Source organism: Amia ocellicauda, chromosome 11 (assembly GCF_036373705.1).
Source record: "Amia ocellicauda isolate fAmiCal2 chromosome 11, fAmiCal2.hap1, whole genome shotgun sequence".
In the NCBI taxonomy this organism is placed as follows: Eukaryota; Metazoa; Chordata; class Actinopteri; order Amiiformes; family Amiidae; genus Amia; species Amia ocellicauda.
This window is the reverse complement of record NC_089860.1, coordinates 25131210-25153020: the sequence shown is the minus strand read 5'-3', so window position 1 is coordinate 25153020 and position 21811 is coordinate 25131210. Positions and strand designations below refer to the sequence as shown.

The window sequence follows — 21811 nt, the reverse complement described above, 5'->3', positions numbered from 1 at the left end:
CTGCCTGCTCTGAGAAACAGGCCATCCAAACACTACACCCCCCGCCACAGCCTTCCCTCAGGTCAGTGATGTAACGAGTGAGAAGAGACATAGGGAAGGCTGTGGCTGTGGAAGTCATTACTGTGTCATCAGTGGGTTCCTAATAAGGATTAACAAACAGGACAATAATCTTCTCATTCACTGAGCACTCAGAAGAGTCACTCCACAGCTGATTTAGTAGCACCCCACACCAGCACTGAAATATCAGTTATCTTTAAAAAGGCTCAGTTAAATGCAAATGCAAAGCTATAGTCGTTATGGCTGTTAGTAGCAGTAGTAAAACACATTAGTAGGTAGTGGTAGTAGTGATTGTAGTAACCAGGGCTCTCAATTCAATTTGCGGTAAGTTCTCAATGATGATGGCCTCTCCCCCAGAGATTCATTGACTAGCCTGGACCAGGGGGGGTCGGTACAAAAATAAATTTCACATATTCCTGAAAGTTTTCAAAATCTTTACCCAGAAACAAATTATTGCTTAACATACTGAGAAAAATATTTTTTCTTAATTGTAGATGCTTTTCCTCTAGATTGTTTACAACTGCAGTACAGATTTTTCGCCAGGAAGAGTTAATAGCAGACTTAAGACGATTATATAATTGCTTGTCAATATGTTCAATCGAATTATGGAATTCTGTTGAAGTTCTGATCGACTTTATACTGTCACCAATTTTATCAATTATTTTAGATTTTAGATTTTCATCATCCTTATTTAATGTCATACTGCTAGCAATGTTTTGTAAAAAAGGAACAGTCAATTTTGTTTCTAAATTAATCATAAACTCTGTAATTAGATATTGTATAGTCACATTATTATTAAGAATATAATCATCACAGATATGTACAGTATAATCGTATCCAATGAAACCCCACCATTTTGAAAACGCCACATAGCAGAATTTACCTTCTTTAGATTCAAACCATTCTTTACACTTGCCAAGAGTAATGCTGAAACATGACTTGTTCCAAGGGGTGGAGGGAGTGAGGCATGGAGAGTTCAACGTGTACCAGTAAATATCATTTGAAGGCTGTAAATTAAGCACATCTTCAATCAGTTTTGCTTCTGTGTGGATTTGTAGCCCATTTATTTTCCCTGCTGAATTCAGATCTCTGCTCTTAAATTCATTTTGTTTTCCCAATTCAAATAGGAATGAATGTTGACATTTAAAATTAAGATTCTTATATGCATCTGAGTTTAGAAAATTAACAAAGTTATCCTTTACATTATTATCTTCAGTAAGTTTATGATGATTTTTCAAGTTGGTTTCCAAATCAGAATTAAAATCTTTAGAATGATTATATATATATCCCCATGTTAAATCACTGTTATTAAGTTTTTTTCTCAGGAAGTCTAATGCTTCTTTGGCTTTGTCCCACTCCGTCCTCTGTACTGTTGATTGTGATGGTCCTGGGATGGGCTCTTCGCAAGGCACTGAGCTTTCTTTGGTGTTTTCCCTCCCTTGTGTGTGGGAGAGTTGAGATGTCTCAGCCGGCTGGGAGTTTGATGGTGTTGTGAGCTCTTCAGAAGTCACTTGGTGTGGCCTGGTAGTGCTCTCATGAACAGAATTCCTACTGGATAATGGGGGTGTCGACGGTTGTCTGTTTTCAGTGCAAGGACAACAACAAGGACAAATAAAATGTAATATTCTTTGCATATTTCCTCCACCAGCACGAACGTTTTCCTCTTTTGCTTCTGCATTGTTTTCAAACTGCAAATCTAAGTCCTCATGTCCGCCTCGAGCCTCTGCTCTGTAGGACAACGCAGTTTCATGAAGAGTTTCCAGAAAGGTGCAGAGGCATGGCTGCAGGAGCAGCAACAGCACCCAGGCGGCAGCGTGGCACTGGCGGACTTGAGGCTGAGCACTGCTGGACATCTCCACAGGAAGACAGTGAGACGAGCGGGCTTCTGTTTGAACACTTTGGTGCCGATTATGCACAACTCCTGATTATGCTCCACAACGCGTGCACCACCTCAGCCTATTTAAGAGTGCAGCCAGAATTAAAAAAAACAGAAAAGACAGGAAGCCCTAATCTAGATACAGATGTAAAATACCATTGGGGGCTGGTACTTTCTCATCTAACAGTGAAACACAAAACACAGCAGTCATGACAAATTTGAGGCCTGAGCAAATTTGACCAAACTATATATACATATATATTTACATGTATAAGCAGCTCAAATTGTGTTGCTGCTTGGCTAAACTAAACATCTATGTCTATATATACACTCACCTAAAGGATTATTAGGAACACCATACTAATACTGTGTTTGACCCCCTTTCGCCTTCAGAACTGCCTTAATTCTACGTGGCATTGATTCAACAAGGTGCTGAAAGCATTCTTTAGAAATGTTGGCCCATATTGATAGGATAGCATCTTGCAGTTGATGGAGATTTGTGGGATGCACATCCAGGGCACGAAGCTCCCGTTCCACCACATCCCAAAGATGCTCTATTGGGTTGAGATCTCGTGACTGTGGGGGCCAGTTTAGTACAGTTCATTGTCATGTTCAAGAAACCAATTTGAAATGATTCGACCTTTGTGACATGGTGCATTATCCTGCTGGAAGTAGCCATCACAGGATGGGTACATGGTGGTCATAAAGGGATGGATATGGTCAGAAACAATGCTCAGGTAGGCCGTGGCATTTAAACGATGCCCAATTGGCACTAAGGGGCCTAAAGTGTGCCAAGAAAACATCCCCCACACCATTACACCACCACCACCAGCCTGCACAGTGGTAACAAGGCATGATGGATCCATGTTCTCATTCTGTTTACGCCAAATTCTGACTCTACCATCTGAATGTCTCAACAGAAATCGAGACTCATCAGACCAGGCAACATTTTTCCAGTCTTCAACTGTCCAATTTTGGTGAGCTTGTGCAAATTGTAGCCTCTTTTTCCTATCTGTAGTGGAGATGAGTGGTACCCGGTGGGGTCTTCTGCTGTTGTAGCCCATCCGCCTCAAGGTTGTACGTGTTGTGGCTTCACAAATGCTTTGCTGCATACCTCGGTTGTAACGAGTGGTTATTTCAGTCAAAGTTGCTCTTCTATCAGCTTGAATCAGTCGGCCCATTCTCCTCTGACCTCTAGCATCAACAAGGCATTTTCGCACACAGGACTGCCGCATACTGGATGTTTTTCCCTTTTCACACCATTCTTTGTAAACCCTAGAAATGGTTGTGCGTGAAAATCCCAGTAACTGAGCAGATTGTGAAATACTCAGACCGGCCCGTCTGGCACCAACAACCATGCCACGCTCAAAATTGCTTAAATCACCTTTCTTTCCCATTCAGACATTCAGTTTGGAGTTCAGGAGATTGTCTTGACCAGGACCACACCCCTAAATGCATTGAAGCAACTGCCATGTGATTGGTTGGTTAGATAATTGCATTAATGAGAAATTGAACAGGTGTTCCTAATAATCCTTCAGGTGAGTGTACATATACACCGATCAGGTCATAATGTGGTCATAATTACATTAAATTAATGGGGATAGGTTTCATTAAAAAACTAAAACAAACATGAATATTAGTTATATACTAATATACACCGATCAGCCATAACATTATGACCACCTGCCTAATATTGTGTAGGTGCCGCTTTTGCCACTCTATCTTGTTCGTGTATCCATTCCTGGACAATCCTAGATTTGTGTCATGGGGCATTATCCTGCTGAAATCATCCATTAGCAGATGGATAGCAGCAATGATCTGATCGGGCAATGTTTTTCCAATCCTCAAGTGTCCAGTATTTTTGTTCCTTAGCCCAATGCAACAGCAGTTTCTTGTGTTTTGCTGAAAGAAGTGGATCTCTGTTTGGTCATCAGCAGCCATACCCCATTTGTCAAAGTACGACAAGTTGTGCATTATTTTATAGGTATTTCAGCATCAATGTTGGACTGTCAGTTGGACTAACTGTAGCCATCTATTCCCATCAGCCTGCTTTGGCCTCTTTCATCAATGAGCTGTTTCTTGCCTTTGGCTGGATGTGCTTTGGGTGGTGGACCATCCTTGATACGCACAGGAAATGGTTGATTGTGAAAATTCCAGCAGTGCTGCAGTTCTTGACACTCAAACCAGCACCTGCCACCTACTACCTGAATGCATCTGAATGCATGTCCTAGTTGTAACAGAAAAACACACAGGAAGTAAAACATTCTGAAGCAAAACGAATACCTGAAGAAGGAAAGTAAAACATTGAGATATATGCATCAATTTATTTATTTCAACCTGTATTTAGCAGTTTATTTGTTTATTTTGGCATGGAATTAGTGTTTATGCAGGGTTATGTGTGGATTGTGGACCACCTGCTGAAAACCTGTCGGGTTCAATTACGGTGTTAAGTAGCTCATTAACACTGTGACACATTTTATTGGTCAGATACCCTGAAATTCACTGGACTCCTAGACAGGGAGCCTTTCAAAACCTGAACTGCATTTGCATGAAGAGAGCTGCCCAAAACTGTAGGAATTTACATTCATAGCTTAGATAACATTTCAGTAGACACACACACACACACACACACACACAACACAAAAACACACCGCAAGAGAGAAAAACAAAAGCACTCAGAGTCTCAGAAGTACACACACACACACATCATGCAGGATGTACTTCATTAGACATTTTAAAAGTGTAACTGGTAAGGTGTTGATCTGAGATACATCCCCAATGTGGGGAGAACAGAGCTATAACAATAAGTATTTCCAGCATGTGTTAATGTTCTGGGGCTTATAAGCTAAATTTCAGCAGAGAAATTAAACCCAATCCTGCCCAAGCAAATCAAAAATACAGGGCTATAACCTCTTAAGCTGACAGTATATAAAAAAAAAAAAAAAAAAAAAAAGAATTTCCTCCTAAAAGGACTGGTCCGATTTCAAAAGCCCATAACTCTGCAAATATGCATCACAAAAAATAACTTTTTTTTTTTGTGGTACCCCCCTGCCCTTTTTCAGAATGCGGAGGTGGGGTTTTATGTTTTTTCACATCAGAGAATGACTGAAACCATTAGACAGCTGCAAGTCTCAGCTTTAATGGGATACCAAACACCCAATGAAGAGTACACTCGATATTAAACATGCATCCCTGCATCCTCCCCAACAGCTTTGCAGCAGAACATTCAGAAGGTAGGAAGGCAACTTGACTGGGTCAGATACACCAAACTTCACTGGACTCATAGACAGGGAGCCTTTCAAAACCTGACTGCATTTGCATGAAGGGAGCTGCTCAACACTGTAGGAATATACACAAAGAGCACTTAAGCACTAGATACAGTTTTCAGTAGATAACACGCACTACTAAACCCACATCACACACCCACGCACAGAAACAGATGCACAGAGCAACAGAAAGATACACAAACACACAGTGACATGGCACTACACCTCAACATAGCACAAAACCACACCACACACACACAGCAACACAAACGTACACAACACACCACAGAAATACAGTGGCTGTAGTAACTACAGTAAAATCATGCTCTTACAATAGAGGATGTGCTGTAGTTACAGTAGGATAATTTCCTCCGCTGTACTGCATCATTCCTTGCCGTTCCACAGGCAGCTGCCATGCCGAGCTCTGCGAGTCACAAGATCAGTTCTACTGGAAACTGGGAACAGCAACATCGCGGTGATTTTATAAAAATGCAGACGTGGGAGAGAACACAGATGTACCCCCCAAACACAGAGCAGCTCAGCCCCCATAAAGGACAAGAATAGTTTTCCTTGGTTTATATTTTATTTAAAAATAACAATCTCATTCACAGGCCAAACAAAGACCATCATACACACAGTTCCGAGACACACACACACACACACACAGTTCCGAGACACACACACACACAGTTCCGAGACACACACACACACAGTTCCGAGACACACACACACACAGTTCCGAGACACACACACACACAGTTCCGAGACACACACACACACAGTTCCGAGACACACACACACACACACACACACACACACACACACAGTTCCGAGACACACACACGGAGAGCTCGGGTGCACAGACGTGAGTGGCGTGTGGCAGGTGTGCTCAGAGGGGGAGGGGTAGCGCAGACACCTCCTCCACACACTCATCGTATGCCTCCTGGTACTCGGAGTGCGGCTTCACCATGATCACACAGGTGGGCCGCTTGGAACCGGCAGACAGACCCAGGTCCTGGGGGTAGGGGGCGCAAAAGTGAGGGAAAGGGAGAGGAGAACAAAGTGAGATGAGGATCAGTGCAAGTCTCCACTGCAGGCTGTATGCACATGCGTTCACTAGTGGAGTCCAACGGTGACAAACACCTCTCACAAGCAAGACAGACCGCAAAGCAGCCAAGATAGAATACACAAAGATGGCAAAAACCACAAAACCAACACATACGAGACAGGTAAAACACCACTTGTGTGTGGCTGGGCGCATGTCTCACCACTTTGGAGGGGATGTAGGCGTAGGGGAGGCTCCTGTCCTCACACATCACTGGCAGATGGCAGTACACATCGATAGGCAGAGTGTCTCCCGCCAGCACCACAATCCTGCAACAACACCGCAGTCACAACACACACTGGGGTACCACTGCAACACCACACCCTCAACACAAACACTGAATCAGGTACTACTACAACAGACAGTACAGCTACTACACTAGTAAGCTCAATTACACAAACACGAGTCATACGACAGGCGAGTATAACCACACACAATCAGGTAATAGTATAAAAACACACTCCGGAAACACAACAGTCGGTATGGACACACACTCACCCTTTCTCTCCTTTGTTAATGAATTTCTGCACCTCCTTCACTCCTCTGCGAATCTGCTTCAGTTTGGAGGCTGGAGGAGAAGAATCATGATCGGGTCATTAGACAGGCAGGTGCGGTATAATTATTTTACATTTTAAGGTCAGAATGTTTGTTGATATTTACTTAATAAATACTATCTTCACAATACGGAGCACAGCACGATGTTTTAAGGAGAGGGGGAGGGGGGCACCGAGGCCAGGCTTAGTACACACAGAAAACAGGAAAGTAACACAACCTGAACTCAAAATAAAAGGTAAACACACACGTGGAGCCCGCACCTTTCTTGACGCACTTGTACAGTTTCTTGGTCAGTTTCCGGGAGGCCAGCGGCTGCGCGATGGGGTTAACGTTGGCGACCAGCTCCCCGTAGCTCTTGCCCGTGCCGCCGCTCTCCTTCTCCTCCTCGGGCACCGACTCCGCCGCCGCCGCCGCCGCCTCCTTCTTCACCTTGGTCATCCTTTCCACACTGGTTTAATTATCAATCTGTTTAGTAGTTCGGTTGTATATTTATTTCACACAGGGAGACCGCGCACACTGCCTAGATATACCCTGCCGAAACACGTGTTACTGCCTGCAGGGTCGCAATCAGCGTCACTTCCTCATCCGCTTCCGGTCTGTTATTTAAAACCATAGACACATAATACATAGATTAGCTTTTTCCTGTCTTTACCAAAGACCCTCAAATGTTAGTCATGTCAATAAAGCACCATTTTAATTTTTATTTGGATGTTTGTCTTTACCTGAGATTTCAGTCCACCATATTAACTGTAAAAAATATTAACATGCAGTTACAGGGAACATTTGGGGGATTTAATGTATTTAACTTCCATAAAACCATAAAAGATTAGATAATGTACTATCATACCATCATTTAACCTCTGACTGGCCAGGTATTTGATCTTGTGGATGTTCTGTCCATACTTATTATTTATTTATTGGCAAACACACTAATCCAGGGCACTTACAGTTTACACAAGCATTACAAGTGCAGTAATACAACCCATTACAAAATTCAGTCTAAGCATTAATTAAAAGTACAATTTAATAATTACAAAAGTACTTCTCTCTCAGGTCTGATGAGGTACAATCCAGACCAGGGGTGTCAGACTCCAGTCCTGGGGAGCCACAGTGTCTGCTGGATTTTGTACCAGCCCAGCGCTTGGATCCTTAAGTAATTGGGGGCTTGGTTGGAACAAAAACCAGCGGGGCAGGGGGTTCTCCGGGACCAGTGTTGGGAACCACTGGGCTAAATTATTCATAGTGATAGGCCACTGCTACAGCACTTAACATGTATGTAGTGCTGCATGCTTCTACAGCGCAGAATACTGCAATAGTCAGTACCGTGCAGGGGCAATGTGCTGTTCCAATAGGGGCTGTGCTGTAGTAACAGTGTAGTAAAACAGTGCTGTTCCAATAAGGGGCTGTAGTAACAGTGCAGTAGAACAGTGCTCTTACAGTAGGGGGGGTGTGCAGTACAGTGCTGCTACAATACTTAAAGTAGACCAGTAAAAAACGTACATGTAAATTGAATACAATGACTCCACATTTTAAAATTATCTTTTTTAACACTTTTTATTTTTATGAATCAATAAATTATGAATAACAAGAACATTTGGAATAACAACACAGTAGTAACACAACACATTGTAACAACATAACATGAAACAACAGTAACTACACAACTGTGGTCCTAAGAGAGCAAACATACAGTGCTTTACTTTTCTGATGTATAGAACTGCACCTTCCCAGTTTGGAATGTATCAGTGTTCATCAGTAATCAATAGTCAATACTGTGGCTGGAGGGAGGACAGACTGACAGACACGCACATTCTCACAGAAACTCTGAGACACACACAGTCACACTCACATACACACTGACATATACACAGTCACACTCACTCACACACCATCGCACTCAATTACAATCAAACTCGCACACACTGTCTCACTCTCACAGACAGCAGGGTGACAGATGGGGGTCTAGGGTGGGGAGGGTATGTGGGGAAGGGCTGTCTGCACCTCCTCCAGCAGCATCTGAAACACAGAAAGCAACACTGACACTCTCACTCCCTGTCCACCCCCTTCTCTCCCTCCCTCTCCCTCTCCCTCCTCCCCTCCCTCTCTCCTCCCTCTCTCTCTCTCCCTCACCTGCAGGTGTTGCAGTGTGTCTCTCTGCATCACTGTTGCACGATGACAGATCTCACTGTCATGGCGATTGTACATGATGGCATTCTGGAACATGAGCAGCAGCTCCCACTGCAGCCCCCCCAGCCCCTGCACGCCCCCCCCCGCCACACGCCTGCGAATACACTGCAGATCTGTGGGTCTGTTGGGGGGGGAGAGAGGGAAAGTGTGAAAGGAAGGGTGGAGGAAGGTGAGGCAGTGCATACTAAATGCCTTGCAATGATACTCTGGCATACACACACACTTGCTCTCTCACACACACACACCTCTTGACTACACTGTAGTACTGGGGAGCGAATCTCTGGTTAACTGGCTTCAGGAACAGATCAGCAAACCTGCAGGGGGACAGACAGTTTATCAGTTAATCTGCCAGTGTATTAGTCAGCCTGTCAGTCAGTCAGTCAGTCAGTCAGTCAGTCAGTCAGTGTATCTGTCAGTCATGCAGACCTGTGAGTAGCAATGTTGTTCCAAACTTGACGCAGCAGCTTCCGTTCATCGTGAAAGGAGTGTCTGAAAGAGAGAAAGAGAGAGATCAGTATCAGACCGGCCCAGCTCAGCTCAGCAGGAATGAGGGTGCTCTGTGTGGATTGTACCTCTCTCTGGCTGCGTTGGAGGTGTCTGCCCTGTGCTCTCCCTGCCCTGGACTCCCCCACTGCCTGATGGTGTTGCGAGGTCTGGCTCCACTGAGCCCCCTGTCTGTTTCTCTCTCCTCTCTCCCTGGCTGCCTGTCTCCCTTGCTCACGGGCCAGACCTCGCCCCCTCTCTCTCCTCCCTCTCTACACATCTGTGTGGTGACCTCCTCTCTCACTCCGCCTCTATTGCTCTCCATCTCTGTCACCTTCAGTCCCTCTCCCTTTCCTTCACTCCCTCCCTCCACTAACCACTCTCCCTCTATTTGTCCCTCTATTCCCCTCTCTCCGCCTCCCTCACTCTCCCTGTGCGAGGGACTGTCCCCACTGAGCCACAAAGTCCACAGCTCAGAGCCCCATTCTCCATCACTGACAGACTCCTATGAGAGAGAGAGAGAGAGAGAGAGAGTTGGTAATCCTTTATTTACAAATATTACCTATAACCTTACCTCTCAGTACAGTACAGTAATGATCAGTTTTGAAATCTGCACAGCAGTATAATGCACACTAAAACCAAACAACCACTAATACACAATTGCGGTTTCATTCAGGCGTGGGAACTACTGCTGGCACACTCCATCAACTCTTTCCCTCTCCACCTCTCTCTCACACACATAAACACAGGACTCCATACTCATTTCAGTGTTTTAATTTAGTTCTTTATTAAACATTTAATATGAAGCACAAAAAAAGGAAAATGAACACACAACAGAACATTGAGACTGACACTGTACACACCAGCACTGGACTCACACACTGAGACACGGAGACTGTCATGACATTATTGCAGTTTTGTCCATAACTGTAACCTACAGTCACACATAGCCAAGCACAGCCCCCTCCCGCCAAGTTTACAATGGACACTTCTGCAGCGGGACTGCATTCACAGCAGACCCCTCCAGCACTGACAGTCTGTCACATTCACTGTGAACGGGACACACACTCGCACGCATGCCGAGTGTGAAGGGCTGTCTTTTGGAACGGTCCATCTCTGGCTCTCTCCATCCTGCCTTTGATCATGTTTCGCTCTCATTTCTTCATCTTCATGTCAGCTTCGATGGCGCACCTCCTGCCCCTGGTGCCTCCGTCCTGGGTGGGGGGGAGAAAGACTCCGATCAGCACACACACAGGACTCACGCCCACCCTCTCATATCTGTATATTTCAGTACAGCTGCAGTGTGAAGTGCCACCAGCTGGTTTAAACAGTCACATTCAGCCATTTACTCAGGTCAGTCAATATTGGTTATTACACATACTTTGCATCATCAGTGAGGTCTTTTATAGTTGGGCACACAAATTCACACACAACATTTCATAGCTGTGATTGCTCTCTAATTGACTGACTGCCTGTACATACCTGTCTGATTGCTTGATCTCCTGTCTCTCACTCTCTGTCTGTGTCTGTGTCTCAGGTGACAGGCCCTGTCCCACGCTTGTCCCATGCAGTGTGGTTATTACCTGTTGTGTACACTCTGTCTGTCTCTCTCTCGCTCTACATACAGTATGTGCAGAATTAGGCAGTTATTATTTTTCAAGATAATTTCAACAGCTGGACAGATTGAATGCCGTCAGTGAAGCCAAAACTTTATTTTGCATCAAAAGTTAATGTTTAAGAAAGTCTCATTTTTTCTTTCTCAGTAGGAAATACCAGAATTTCCTCAATGTGCATAATTATTAAGCAACTAAATTACAAATGATTATTTCTCCACTTACTTTAAAACTTAATAAATTTGCAAACAATTAACAGATAATAAGTATAATTACATAAACCTTAACAAATAACAGTTTTGGGCCTTTCATTCTGATTCTATGCAATCCATTTGCCAATAAAGCCACCCTTCTTTTCAATGACTTCCATGAGCCTCCCATCCATAGAATTTGTCAGTTTCTTGATTTGTTAATGACCAAGCAATGGAGTACTTGGACACATGCAGTGGAGTGTTGTCCTGCATAAATATCATGGTCCTCTTCAATGCTACTGATTTATTTTTGTACCACTGTTTGATGAACATGTTTTCCAGAAACTGACAGTAGTTTTGGGAGTTGATTTACAGACCATCTGCAACCTGAAATGGTCCTACTAGCTCGTCGTTAATGACAGCAGACCACACCATTACCCCACCCCCACCTTGCTGGTGCCTGACTCGAACTGGTGCCATGACCATTACTGATCCAACCACGGGCCCACCCGCCTGGTCCATCAAGAGTCACTCATCTAATCTGTCCATAAAACCTTTGAAAAATCAGTCTTAAGGTATTTCTTGGCCCATTCTTGATACTTCAGGTTATGTTTTTTTTTCAGTGGGGATTGTGTTTCTGCCTTCCTGACCTTAGCAATGCCCTTAAGCACTTGACACCTTGTACTTCGGCTGATTCCAGGAAGGTTGCAGCTCTGCAAAATAGTTGCACTGGAGGCTAAAGTGTTCCTGGAGGCTTCATGTTTCATTCTTCGCAAGTCTTTTGCAGTTCATTTGCGCCTTTTCTTCTCAACACGTTTTTGCGACCCAGCTAACTATTACTTACAAAGGGTTTGATTGTGTGGTGATCACAAATCAATAGTTTCTAAAATGCCAGAAGGATGCAAAATTCTTGAAATTTGTTTTTCTTTCCAGCATCAATTAGATCATCTGCCAATTTTACCTGTGGTGAAAAAGCTGCCTAATAATTATGCACACCTGAATATGAGGTATTTATCACTTTAAGCCCCACCCTCTTTCATGAAACAAATATCACCTGAAAATTGTTCTAGGTTGACATGGTTTGGAGTTAGAAAACTGTGCTTGAAAATAATAATCAGAATACCGATTTGCCTAATAAATATATACACACTGTAAATATCCACCTGAAATATACCAGCATCAGAAAAACTGTATACACCTGGAGTACACAAACACTGTACTGTATATATACACATCTGTACTACATACACAGTACAACATATATACACCTGGATTACACACACGCACACTGTACTGTATATATACATCTGGAGTACACACACTGTACTGTATATATACATCTGGAGTACACACACTGTACTGTATATATACACCTGGAGTACACACACTGTACTGTATATATACACCTGAAGTACACATGCACACACACTGTACTGTATATATACACAATTCATCACAGTCATTAACAATCTTCACAACACAGAGACAGAAACCACAGACACAGGCAGGCAGACAGATAAAAACACTGCATTTCAAGTGAGAAAAGAGCAACAAGTCTGTGTGTGTGTGTGTGTTCGAGTGAGAGAATGTGAGAGTGAAAGTGTGAGAGTGAGTGAGAGAGAGTGTGAGAGTGAGAGTGAGACTTGCTTGTCGCCCAGTGCAGTGCAGTGCTGCAGTGCGATACTTACAAAGAGAGAGAGAAGGAAGGCAGGAGAGGCCATGGGAACACTGTCCTGTGAGAGGACAAACAAGACAGTCAGAGAGGCAGAGACACACTGAGACACGCGCTGAGACACACCGAGAGAGGACAAACAAGACAGTCAGAGAGGCAGAGAGATGCTGCGATACATTGTGAAAGGACAAACAGGACAGTCAGAGGGACTGAGACACACGCAGAGGCACACTGAGATGCGTGTGGAGTCACTCTGTGAGAGGACAAACAGGACAGTCAGCGGGGCTGAGACACACCGAGACATACCCAGAGGCACATTGAGCCGTGCAGATGCACACTGTGAGAGGACAGACAGGACAGTCAAAGACGCGCTGAGACACGTACTCAAACATACCCTGTGTCACGCAGAGACAAACTGAGATGCAGATACATGCACACACACTGGGAGACACTGAGACACACATGTGCTGAGACATGGTGAGACACAAACACACTGAGACAGACACACACATACAGACACTAAGACACACAAAGACATACCTGTACATTGAGACACAGACACACATATACAGACAGAGAGACAATGAAACACAGACACACAAACTGAGGGACACACTGAGACACTGTCTACACAGCGCTGGCTCCAGTCTGGGCCCAAGACCCTTTATGGGGGGCACGGGGAAAGAGCTGAAAGGGTAAAACGTGAAGGGGATCTGACAACCATTGATTGCCACCCCACTGAAATCGCATTGGATAATCTTATTTATTTTGCAACGACAACGATTTCTATGAAACGACTTTTTCCACACTTGCACACATTAAAAACAAACTACTGTCCAGAATAATAAGAGTGTAAATCTGTTCTCGGTTATTGGATTATTCCATATCCAGTCATGGCCAATGAGAATAGTGGATTGTCAGATAGCCGCATCTGTGAAAGCCGCTAATTGGTAGTTTCAGACCAAAATACACAGCATGTGAGGTGATAATGACGGTAAAATAAATACATAAGAATAACTTACAGCTCCAAAATGTCAACGAGTCGTGGGAAACGAGCTCACCAGGACTCTGCTACAATATTGTGGAAATGCATTAACATAGAAATATATATATAATTAGGGATGAGACCGAATAGTCGAAAATATATATAAAATTGGTCAAATCGTATGAAATGGAAAGAGGGTGTTACTGTATCTTCAGGCTCATCCGTCTCATTAATTCGAGTGAGCAGCACTAGATGGAGTAAGAATACGTTCATGCAGAGAGATTCCAATGTAAATGGCCAAATTAAAGTGTATTCATCCTTGTTAAGCACTAGGGCTTTCAAAAAAATAAATATAAATATAAATATAAATAAGACCGTGTGAGACATGGGGGGGGCGTGAGCTGTGACTCAAATGTTTTTGGGGGGCGCCACCCAGAAAGTTTGGGAACTGCTGTTATACTATAGTCCCCACAGCGCTGGCTCCAGTCTGGGCCCCTATACTATACCATACTATACTATACTGTAGCCGACACAGCACATTGTACTGTAGTAATTCGGACTGTGCTGTGCAGTAAGGGAGAGGGAGAGAGAGAGGGGTCGACTGTTGCTCCTCATCACTGGACAAACAGGACGTAGATTGTATGTCATGTATTCATATGATGATGCAAAGCCAATTCACACACACACGCACACACTGACAGACACACACACTCACACATTGACTGGCACACTGGCACATGGTGACACACTCATTGATTTGATACTCTCCAAATACCCCTCTCTTCCTCACTGCTCTCTCCTCCACCTTTTGCCATACCGCCTCCCTTACCCACATCCTCCCACTCCCTCACCTTCTCACTGCAGTCCTGCTTGCGGGTGGAGTCTCTGCCCCTCAGGCTCTTGGCACTGATCCCCGACTCGGACGTCTGCATGATCAGCTGAGTCGCCAGGAATTGCTAAGGGGGGAGGGGGGGGAGAGGGAGGGAAATGGAGGAGAAGAGGGCGGGGGGGAAAGGGAGAGAGAATCAGCAGGCTTCCCTTGGTACCCGTCCCTCTCACCCTGCCCCTCTCTCTCCCTCCGCCCTGCGTACCTGTATCTGCTCCAGCACGTCCCTCTGCATCTCCAGGGCCATGTGGTACACGTCGTGGTCCGAGCTGTTATACATCACAGCGTTCTGGAACATCAGCATGATGTCACGCTGGAACTCCGCCGTGGTCCTGATCAGGCCCGTCTCGATGTTCTTCTTAATGGTCGACAGGTCCATGGGTCTGGCGGGGAGGGGTTGATTACACTTAAGCCTATTTTCATGGTATTGATTTCTTCACGACTTATGAACTGGTGTTTCTGGAATCTGTGCTTCTGGTGTGGACCAGCAGAGCCACTGGGAACTGAACTGAGAGAGGCAGGCAGACACACCTGTGCACGATGCTGTGGTAACCTGGTGCGATGTCATCTGTCACCGGCTGCAGGAACACATTGGCATACCTGGGCAATACAACCAATAATCAGTTAATCGATACTCAGTCAATTAATCAATCAGAGGGTCAGAGGGAAGGATGTGGGAGTAGAGGAGTGGGTGGGGCTCACCTGTGATTGGCCGCAGCCCTCCACACTAGCATGATGGCCTTCTTCCAGATCTTCTGCGCCTGAATGGCCTCCTGGTCCTCACTACACATAGAGCTGGAGAGAGGGAGAAGGAGAGAGAGTCAGCACGTCAGCGACTCAGTCAGTGCGTCAGGGAGTCGGATTCTCAGAGGCTCAGACTCACAACTGTGAGGAGGCGGGGCTGCTGGGGATGGAGTCGGCGGTGGTGTGCAGCTGCAGGGAGGTGTTGTGGACGCTGTAGCCATCCTCGCTCTCACTGGCTGCAGGTTCGAGCTCCGCCTCCGACAGGTACGCCTCTCCCCCTTCCCCCCCCTCGCACTCCTTCATCTCTGACACGCTGTCTTCTGCCTCACTCCCTCCATCCTCCTCCTTCACCTCCTGCGGGGGCAGAGAGGGAGAGAGAGCGAGGGGTAAGGGTAAGGAAAGACAACAGTAGGCAAACCCTGAATTGGGAGAGATGGGAAGAGAGAGAGGAGCAGGGAGAGATGGGTAGAGAGGGAGGCAGAGATGGAGGGAGGGACGGATTTGTTACCTGTGTGTGCTCTTTCGCAGAAGTAGTACTGTCCTCCGTCACAGCATCTGTATGAGAGAGAATGAGTGTGTGTTACCTGTGCAGTGTGTGTGTCTAACCTGTGCAGTGTGCGTGTGTGTGTGTGTGTGTCTTACCTGTGCAGTGTGTGTGTGTGCGTGTGTGTTACCTGTGCAGTGTGTGTCGGGGCCAGGCTGGGTCCAGTCCTCTCCCTCACACTTGATGGTGACTGTGGGGGAGGGGCCATGGGGGGAGGCCTGTGGGATAGACAGACAGAAACACAAAGGGGTTACAATAAATCAGCTTTCACCCCCTCTCTCTCAGGTGTGATGTCCTATGATGTGTGAGTGTGAGTCTCTCTCTCTCTCTCAGGTGTGCTGTGTGTGTGCCTCTCTCTCAGGTGTGCTGTGTGTGTGTGTGTGTCTCTCTCTCAGGTGTGCTGTGTGTGTGTGTGTGTCTCTCTCTCTCTCAGGTGTGTGTGTGTGTGTGTGTCTCTCTCTCTCTCTCTCTCTCACTCAGGTGTGCTGTGTGCATTTCTCTCTCAGGTACCTCCTCTCTGTTCCTCTCTCCCTGGCTCTCCTGGCTGTGGGATCTGGTGGGGGTTGTCTGCAGTGGCTGGAGATGCTCTTGCTCGTTGCTGGGTGTGACGGTTGTGGGGCGCGCCGTGTGACTCCCGGCAACAGGGGGGTGTGGAGGGAGGGACGGGGCAGGGGGTTGGTTACTGGGTGTGGCTGCTGTGTCCCTGGAGACAGGAGCAGGCAGGGCAGCAGAGGAGGAGGAGGAGGAGGAGGCAGTTCCTAGCTCCCGCGCTGCAGCCCCTTCCCTCGCCCCTGCCTGCTCCTCCTCGGGCTGCTCCTGCTTGACTTCCAGACTGCAGTGCACGGGAGGGCCAGGAGGGGGAGCTGTGGCTGTGTCCGGGGGCTTGAACGAGGTGGGCTCCCAGGGGCCGGACAGGGAGTGGGGGTCAGTGGCTTCCTCACACAGGGACAGAGCTGCCTCCACGGCCGCTGCGTCCAGGGCCTCCGCGTTGTCATCCACCTGTGGAGGGAGAGAGACGGAGAAGAAGAGAGGGAGTAAGATAGAGAATATAACTGTGAGGTGAGTACAGCACATCTCACACAGTAGAACTCTCTCACCTTCTCCTCAATGATGGCAATGATGTCCCCCACAGTCTCCAGGTCCAGCTCGTCCCCAATATAAGACACCGCCACCAGCTCCTCCTCCTCCCCCAACTCCCCCTTCACCTCTGTTGGGGCTGCACTGCCCAGCCCTGGGGCACTTGCACCTGGGTCCACACCTACACACACAAATAGATTAGTTTATTGGAAACACTAAACACTAAAGGGAGGGAATGAGAGGCAGAAGGAGTGTGAAGCACACAGAGAGAAGGAGAGAGAGAAAGAGAGAGGGAGAGGGAGAAGAGGAGAAACCTGTGTTGTGAGTCTCGGGGGTGTCAGCGCGGCGGGGGGCGTCCGTGGGGGCCAGCGTTGGCGCAGCAGTGGCGGCAGCAGGGGGCTCAGTGCTGGCAGATAGGGCGGGGCCGAGGGGAGCGGCAAAGTGGGTGGGGCCAGCCTCCAGCAGCCGAGACAGCGTGGGAGCACCTGACACACAGAGCACAGCGAGGCACTGAGGCGTGAGTGCACACACAAACTCAACACACATTCTGAAGACACACACACTCACTGACAGACAAAGTGAAGCGTTAACACTGACAAGCACACAGCCAGCACAAGTAGGAAAGCCAGCTCCACACACACACAGCACAGCAAGGAAGCAAGCTAAACAATAAGTGTGTCATTGAGTGTGACAGTGTGTGAGCACCAATGACCTTACATGAATGAGTGTGTGTGCATGGCCTGTCTTATGTTAACCAGTAGCTTGTCTATGTGAGGCAAGTTGCAGTGCTTACCAGTAGCCTGTGTGTGTGTGTGCGTGTGTGTGTGTGAGGAGCGCTGCCGAGGTTACCTGTGGCCTGTGATGCGGGGATGGCGGAGAGCTGTAGCTCCACCCCATGTGCGCCAGCCATGTGCCCCGCCGGCACGTCTCCCTCCCCCACCTGTGAGACAAACACAAATGTGTCAGCATCACGGTAACGACAATGAGCAGGGCTCTCTGTCTGTTACTGTAATACAGCCTAGATCTGTCTTCAGTGCCCTGCTCCTCCCCTTCCCTCTTTGTCCTCATCTCCCCTCCTTCTTCCACCCCCCATCTCTCCCTCCTCTTCTCCCACATCACCGACCCCCCATCCCATCTGTCTGCATCCATCTCTCTCTCTCAAGCCCCTCTCCCTCAATCCTCCTCTGCCCTTCTCTTAATCCTCCCTCACCAGTCTGGGGCTGGTGGGCAGCAGGCTCCCTTTCTTCAGAAGCTCAGAGAGCAGGGGGGAGGGTGGCGGAGTAGCCTTTTGACCCAGGAGCTTCTTCTGGGGGGAGTCGTCCAGGAGAGTCCCCAGGCTGGGCTCCAGGGGGCTGGGCCCAGGCCCCTCAGACAGAGGCAGGAACACTGTAGGAGCAGGGGCCTGGGGTAGAAAGAGGGGAGAAAAGGTCAATACAGTCTCAATGAAAGAGACACACAGTGAAAAAGACAGAGACAGAAAGAGAAGGACAGAGAGTAGGAGAGTTGGACATAGATAGAGGAAAACAGAGAAAGAGAGAGCGAGGTGCTGGACCTGACCCCCAATGCTTTGCAGATGCTCGTGTGACATAGTCATGCTAGTTAAGCTTTTCTGCATTTGAATTTGACTTGGGAGGGGCAGAGGGAGAGGCTCACAGTGCTGCTGCTGTTGCCCGGCTCCTCAGGAGGGGCGGGGGGAGCGTCGGCCAGGGGAAAGTCCAGGCTGGGGGAGCTGGAGCCCAGGGGGGAGCGCACCGTCACACTGGGCACACGCTTGGGGGTATTCCTCAGTGCCTGCCGTGCTGCAGAGAGGGAGGGAAAGTGAGGGGAGAGAGGGAGGGAAAGAGAGAGAGAGAGAGAGAGAGGGGAAGGGGGTAGAGGGTAGAAGGCAGAGACAGAGGGGTGGAAAAGAGAGAGGAGAGGGGGAAGAGGCAGAGGGAGAGATAGGTTGGGAGAATGGTAGGGAAAGAAGGAGAAAGGGGGATGGGCAAGACGGGGAGAGAGAGTGTGGGTGGGAGGGAGAGGAGGAGAGAGGGAGAGTAAGACGAGCCCAGAAGAGAGTATCAATCAACGTGTCTAGTGAAAGGGCATGTAAGTGGGCGTGTCTGGAGGCTGTACCCTGATAGGCCGCATCTGTGGCCTTCCTCTTTAGCTCCGCCTCTTCCTCTTCTTGCTTCTTTTTCCTGCAGGAGGTGGAGAACAGTGCGCTCACATCACCTACACAACTGCACATGACAATAACACTGTCTATCACACGGTCCAGTCTGTGTAGTGGTCAGTCGCTCAATCAATGTAATGGTCAGGGGCGAGTCGATGTGTTGTGGTGGTCAGTCAGGCTTACAGTAGGGCATCATTCCACAGCTCTTCCAATTTACTGTCCAGATGTCCAGCCTGGATCAACTCCGACTCTTTCTTCAACTTCCTGTAGAGAAAGTGAGAGAGAGGCTTTAAAGCATTGTATTACACAGTACAGTCTATAACAACACGTTATAAAACACTGTATAGTATAACAAAGTGTGTGTGTGAGTTCGTCAGTGTAAAGTTGTGTGTGAGTGTGTGTGTGTACCTGTGTTTCTCTTGTGTGTCTTTGATAAGTCTCTTGAGCTCCTCTATCCGATCTGCCGTCAGTCTCCTCACAATCACGTCCTCCACCGTCTCCACCACCTCGCCCTTCTCCCCGCGCTTACGCCTGAGAAACAAACACACTGTTACACAACACAGTGCAACACAACTGCCCCGTCTCCACCACCACCCCCTTCTCACCCCACCCCAGAGACACACGCACACTACCACAGTGCTCACAATCCCACCCACTCACTACAAAACCCTATGCACAAACTCCGGGCCTGCTGGGGCTCGCTGGGCAGCACTCACTTTGGTGTCTCTGTTGTCTCCAGCAGCTCTGAGTACTGAGAGGCACAGTGCTGAGAGAGAGAGAGAGAGAGAGAGAGGGAGAAGGAAAGTTATATATTAAGTTAGAACCTTTTCAATGGTGTTTTTGTCATATTAATCAGTGGAGTGGACACTGTGGATAAGTCCAGTAGTCAGTGTAGACCTCAGCGCAGTGGCTGTGATATCCAGATCATCTGTCAGTCAGCGTTGGGTCAGAGAGTCACTCTTACCTTCTGGGAGAACCAGTCAGGGGGGCGGCCTGGCTCTGAAAATGGCTTGATGGCACGACTGACCGACACCCTGAGAGAGAGAGAGAGAGAGAGAGAGAAAGAGATAGGTGAGCAAAGAAAATAGAAGATTTAAGAGACATTAGATGAAAACACACAAAAGGGGAGAGAGACAGAAGTGAAACACTCTCACACACCCACACGATAAACACTCACAAACTCTCAGGAGATAAACGGGGAGGTAGGCAGAAAGAGTAATGCAGGGAATGCTGTGTGTTGTGGTGCGGCACGGCGTGTTGTGTTGTTACCAGTTCTGGTCTCCACTGCGCATGACTGAAGAAGCCAGGCACAACTTCTCCTTCACTGACCACGGCTCCGTGGGGCCCAGAGCAAGCAGCTTGTGTTCTGGACAGAGGAAGAGCGAGAATAAACATTTAATTTTGTGCTCTCACCAACCAGCATCATTCTTAAATCATTATCCTTACTATTGTTGTTATCATCATCATCATCATCATCATCACTTGTGTTATTATCACAGATCAGCAGCAGTCGCAGAGCCCGAGGCAGCCTGACAGTGCGCTAGCGGGCTGTCTTTAATCATCAAAGTCCCAGGCACAGATCTCTCTCATTTCAGTTCATAAAAACTTTATTGTCATGACTTTAGTCCTTCACTCTTGCCAGAGCCGCGACACACAGGCAAAGGGAACAACACATACAGTAAATATACATCTCTCTGCTGCCTGCAACAACAACAGACCCTCCCAGTACACGTTTCACGATTGATATTGTAATAGTCCCCTAAAATTCTGAAATGTTGATTTTATATTATGAATTACATATACAATATGTTGTTATTTTGTTTTACATTTTCCTTGTTTTGTTCGGATTTTATTTTAATCATAAACAATAACTCACTCGTCCCTGTAGTCGCCATCTTTTCTGCCGCTGCGTTCACTCTTCCGGTTCTGTCTGTCTACTTCCAGGTCATAGTGCGTCCGGCGAGGGGCGCCCCATTGCACCCTGGGAAATGCAGTGAGGATAGAGGACTTGGGCCTGGGAACCATTGTATCCTACAACTGTAATGTACTCCCTATTACAGTAAAATCACACATGCCTGGGCTGGTATGCTGGGCCTGGATATCGCCTGTCAGTCTCTACCTACCTAACTACCAGTCTAACACATTTTGAGTTTAAGGTGTTGGACTTGCAACTAGAGGATTGTAGTTTCAAACACAGATACTTAAGTCACTTTAAAAGTGGACCAATGAATTCATAAAATAATTATATATAATAAATCCCTGCTACACTTGGAGTGACATTTGGATTGCAGATGAACATCAAAAAGCAGTCGCAGGGGCACAAAACTTGTCCGGGGGATTAGCTCAAATGGTAGAGCGCTCGCTTAGCATGCGAGAGGTAGCGGGATCGATGCCCGCATCCTCCACTTTTAAGCG

The 21811-nt window shown here is 47.1% G+C and overlaps 2 protein-coding genes and 1 non-coding gene across 5 annotated transcripts; 1 reads left to right on the top strand and 2 right to left on the bottom strand.

The window, feature by feature from the left end:
* Positions 1–5763: 5763 nt before the first annotated feature.
* Positions 5764–7434, bottom strand: nhp2 (NHP2 ribonucleoprotein homolog (yeast)). The gene is made up of 4 exons (XM_066717115.1): positions 7120–7434; positions 6803–6872; positions 6468–6573; positions 5764–6214 (listed from the first exon to the last, which is right to left on the bottom strand). The coding sequence occupies exons 1-4, from the start codon at positions 7295–7297 to the stop codon at positions 6089–6091; spliced, it is 480 nt and encodes a 159-aa protein (XP_066573212.1). The 5' UTR covers positions 7298–7434; the 3' UTR covers positions 5764–6088.
* Positions 7435–10291: 2857 nt separating this feature from the next.
* On the bottom strand, positions 10292–21368 carry LOC136763253 (bromodomain-containing protein 8). 3 transcript variants are annotated; one of them, XM_066717112.1, is made up of 22 exons: positions 21273–21368; positions 20666–20762; positions 20361–20430; positions 20113–20162; positions 19805–19927; positions 19580–19660; positions 19357–19421; positions 18895–19040; positions 18452–18643; positions 18091–18181; positions 17556–17726; positions 17262–17422; positions 16675–17163; positions 16295–16382; positions 16129–16175; positions 15760–15974; positions 15579–15671; positions 15408–15476; positions 15082–15259; positions 14842–14946; positions 13022–13066; positions 10292–10743 (listed from the first exon to the last, which is right to left on the bottom strand). In XM_066717112.1, the coding sequence occupies exons 1-22, from the start codon at positions 21289–21291 to the stop codon at positions 10684–10686; spliced, it is 2655 nt and encodes an 884-aa protein (XP_066573209.1). In that variant the 5' UTR covers positions 21292–21368; the 3' UTR covers positions 10292–10683. The 3 variants fall into 3 exon arrangements, with proteins under 3 accessions (XP_066573209.1, XP_066573210.1, XP_066573211.1); XM_066717113.1 differs by lacking the exon at positions 13022–13066; XM_066717114.1 differs by lacking the exon at positions 17556–17726.
* A 360-nt stretch (positions 21369–21728) lies between these two features.
* trnaa-agc (transfer RNA alanine (anticodon AGC)) lies at positions 21729–21801 on the top strand. Its single transcript has one exon. It is a non-coding gene; the product is annotated as a tRNA-Ala (tRNA).
* Positions 21802–21811: the final 10 nt, after the last annotated feature.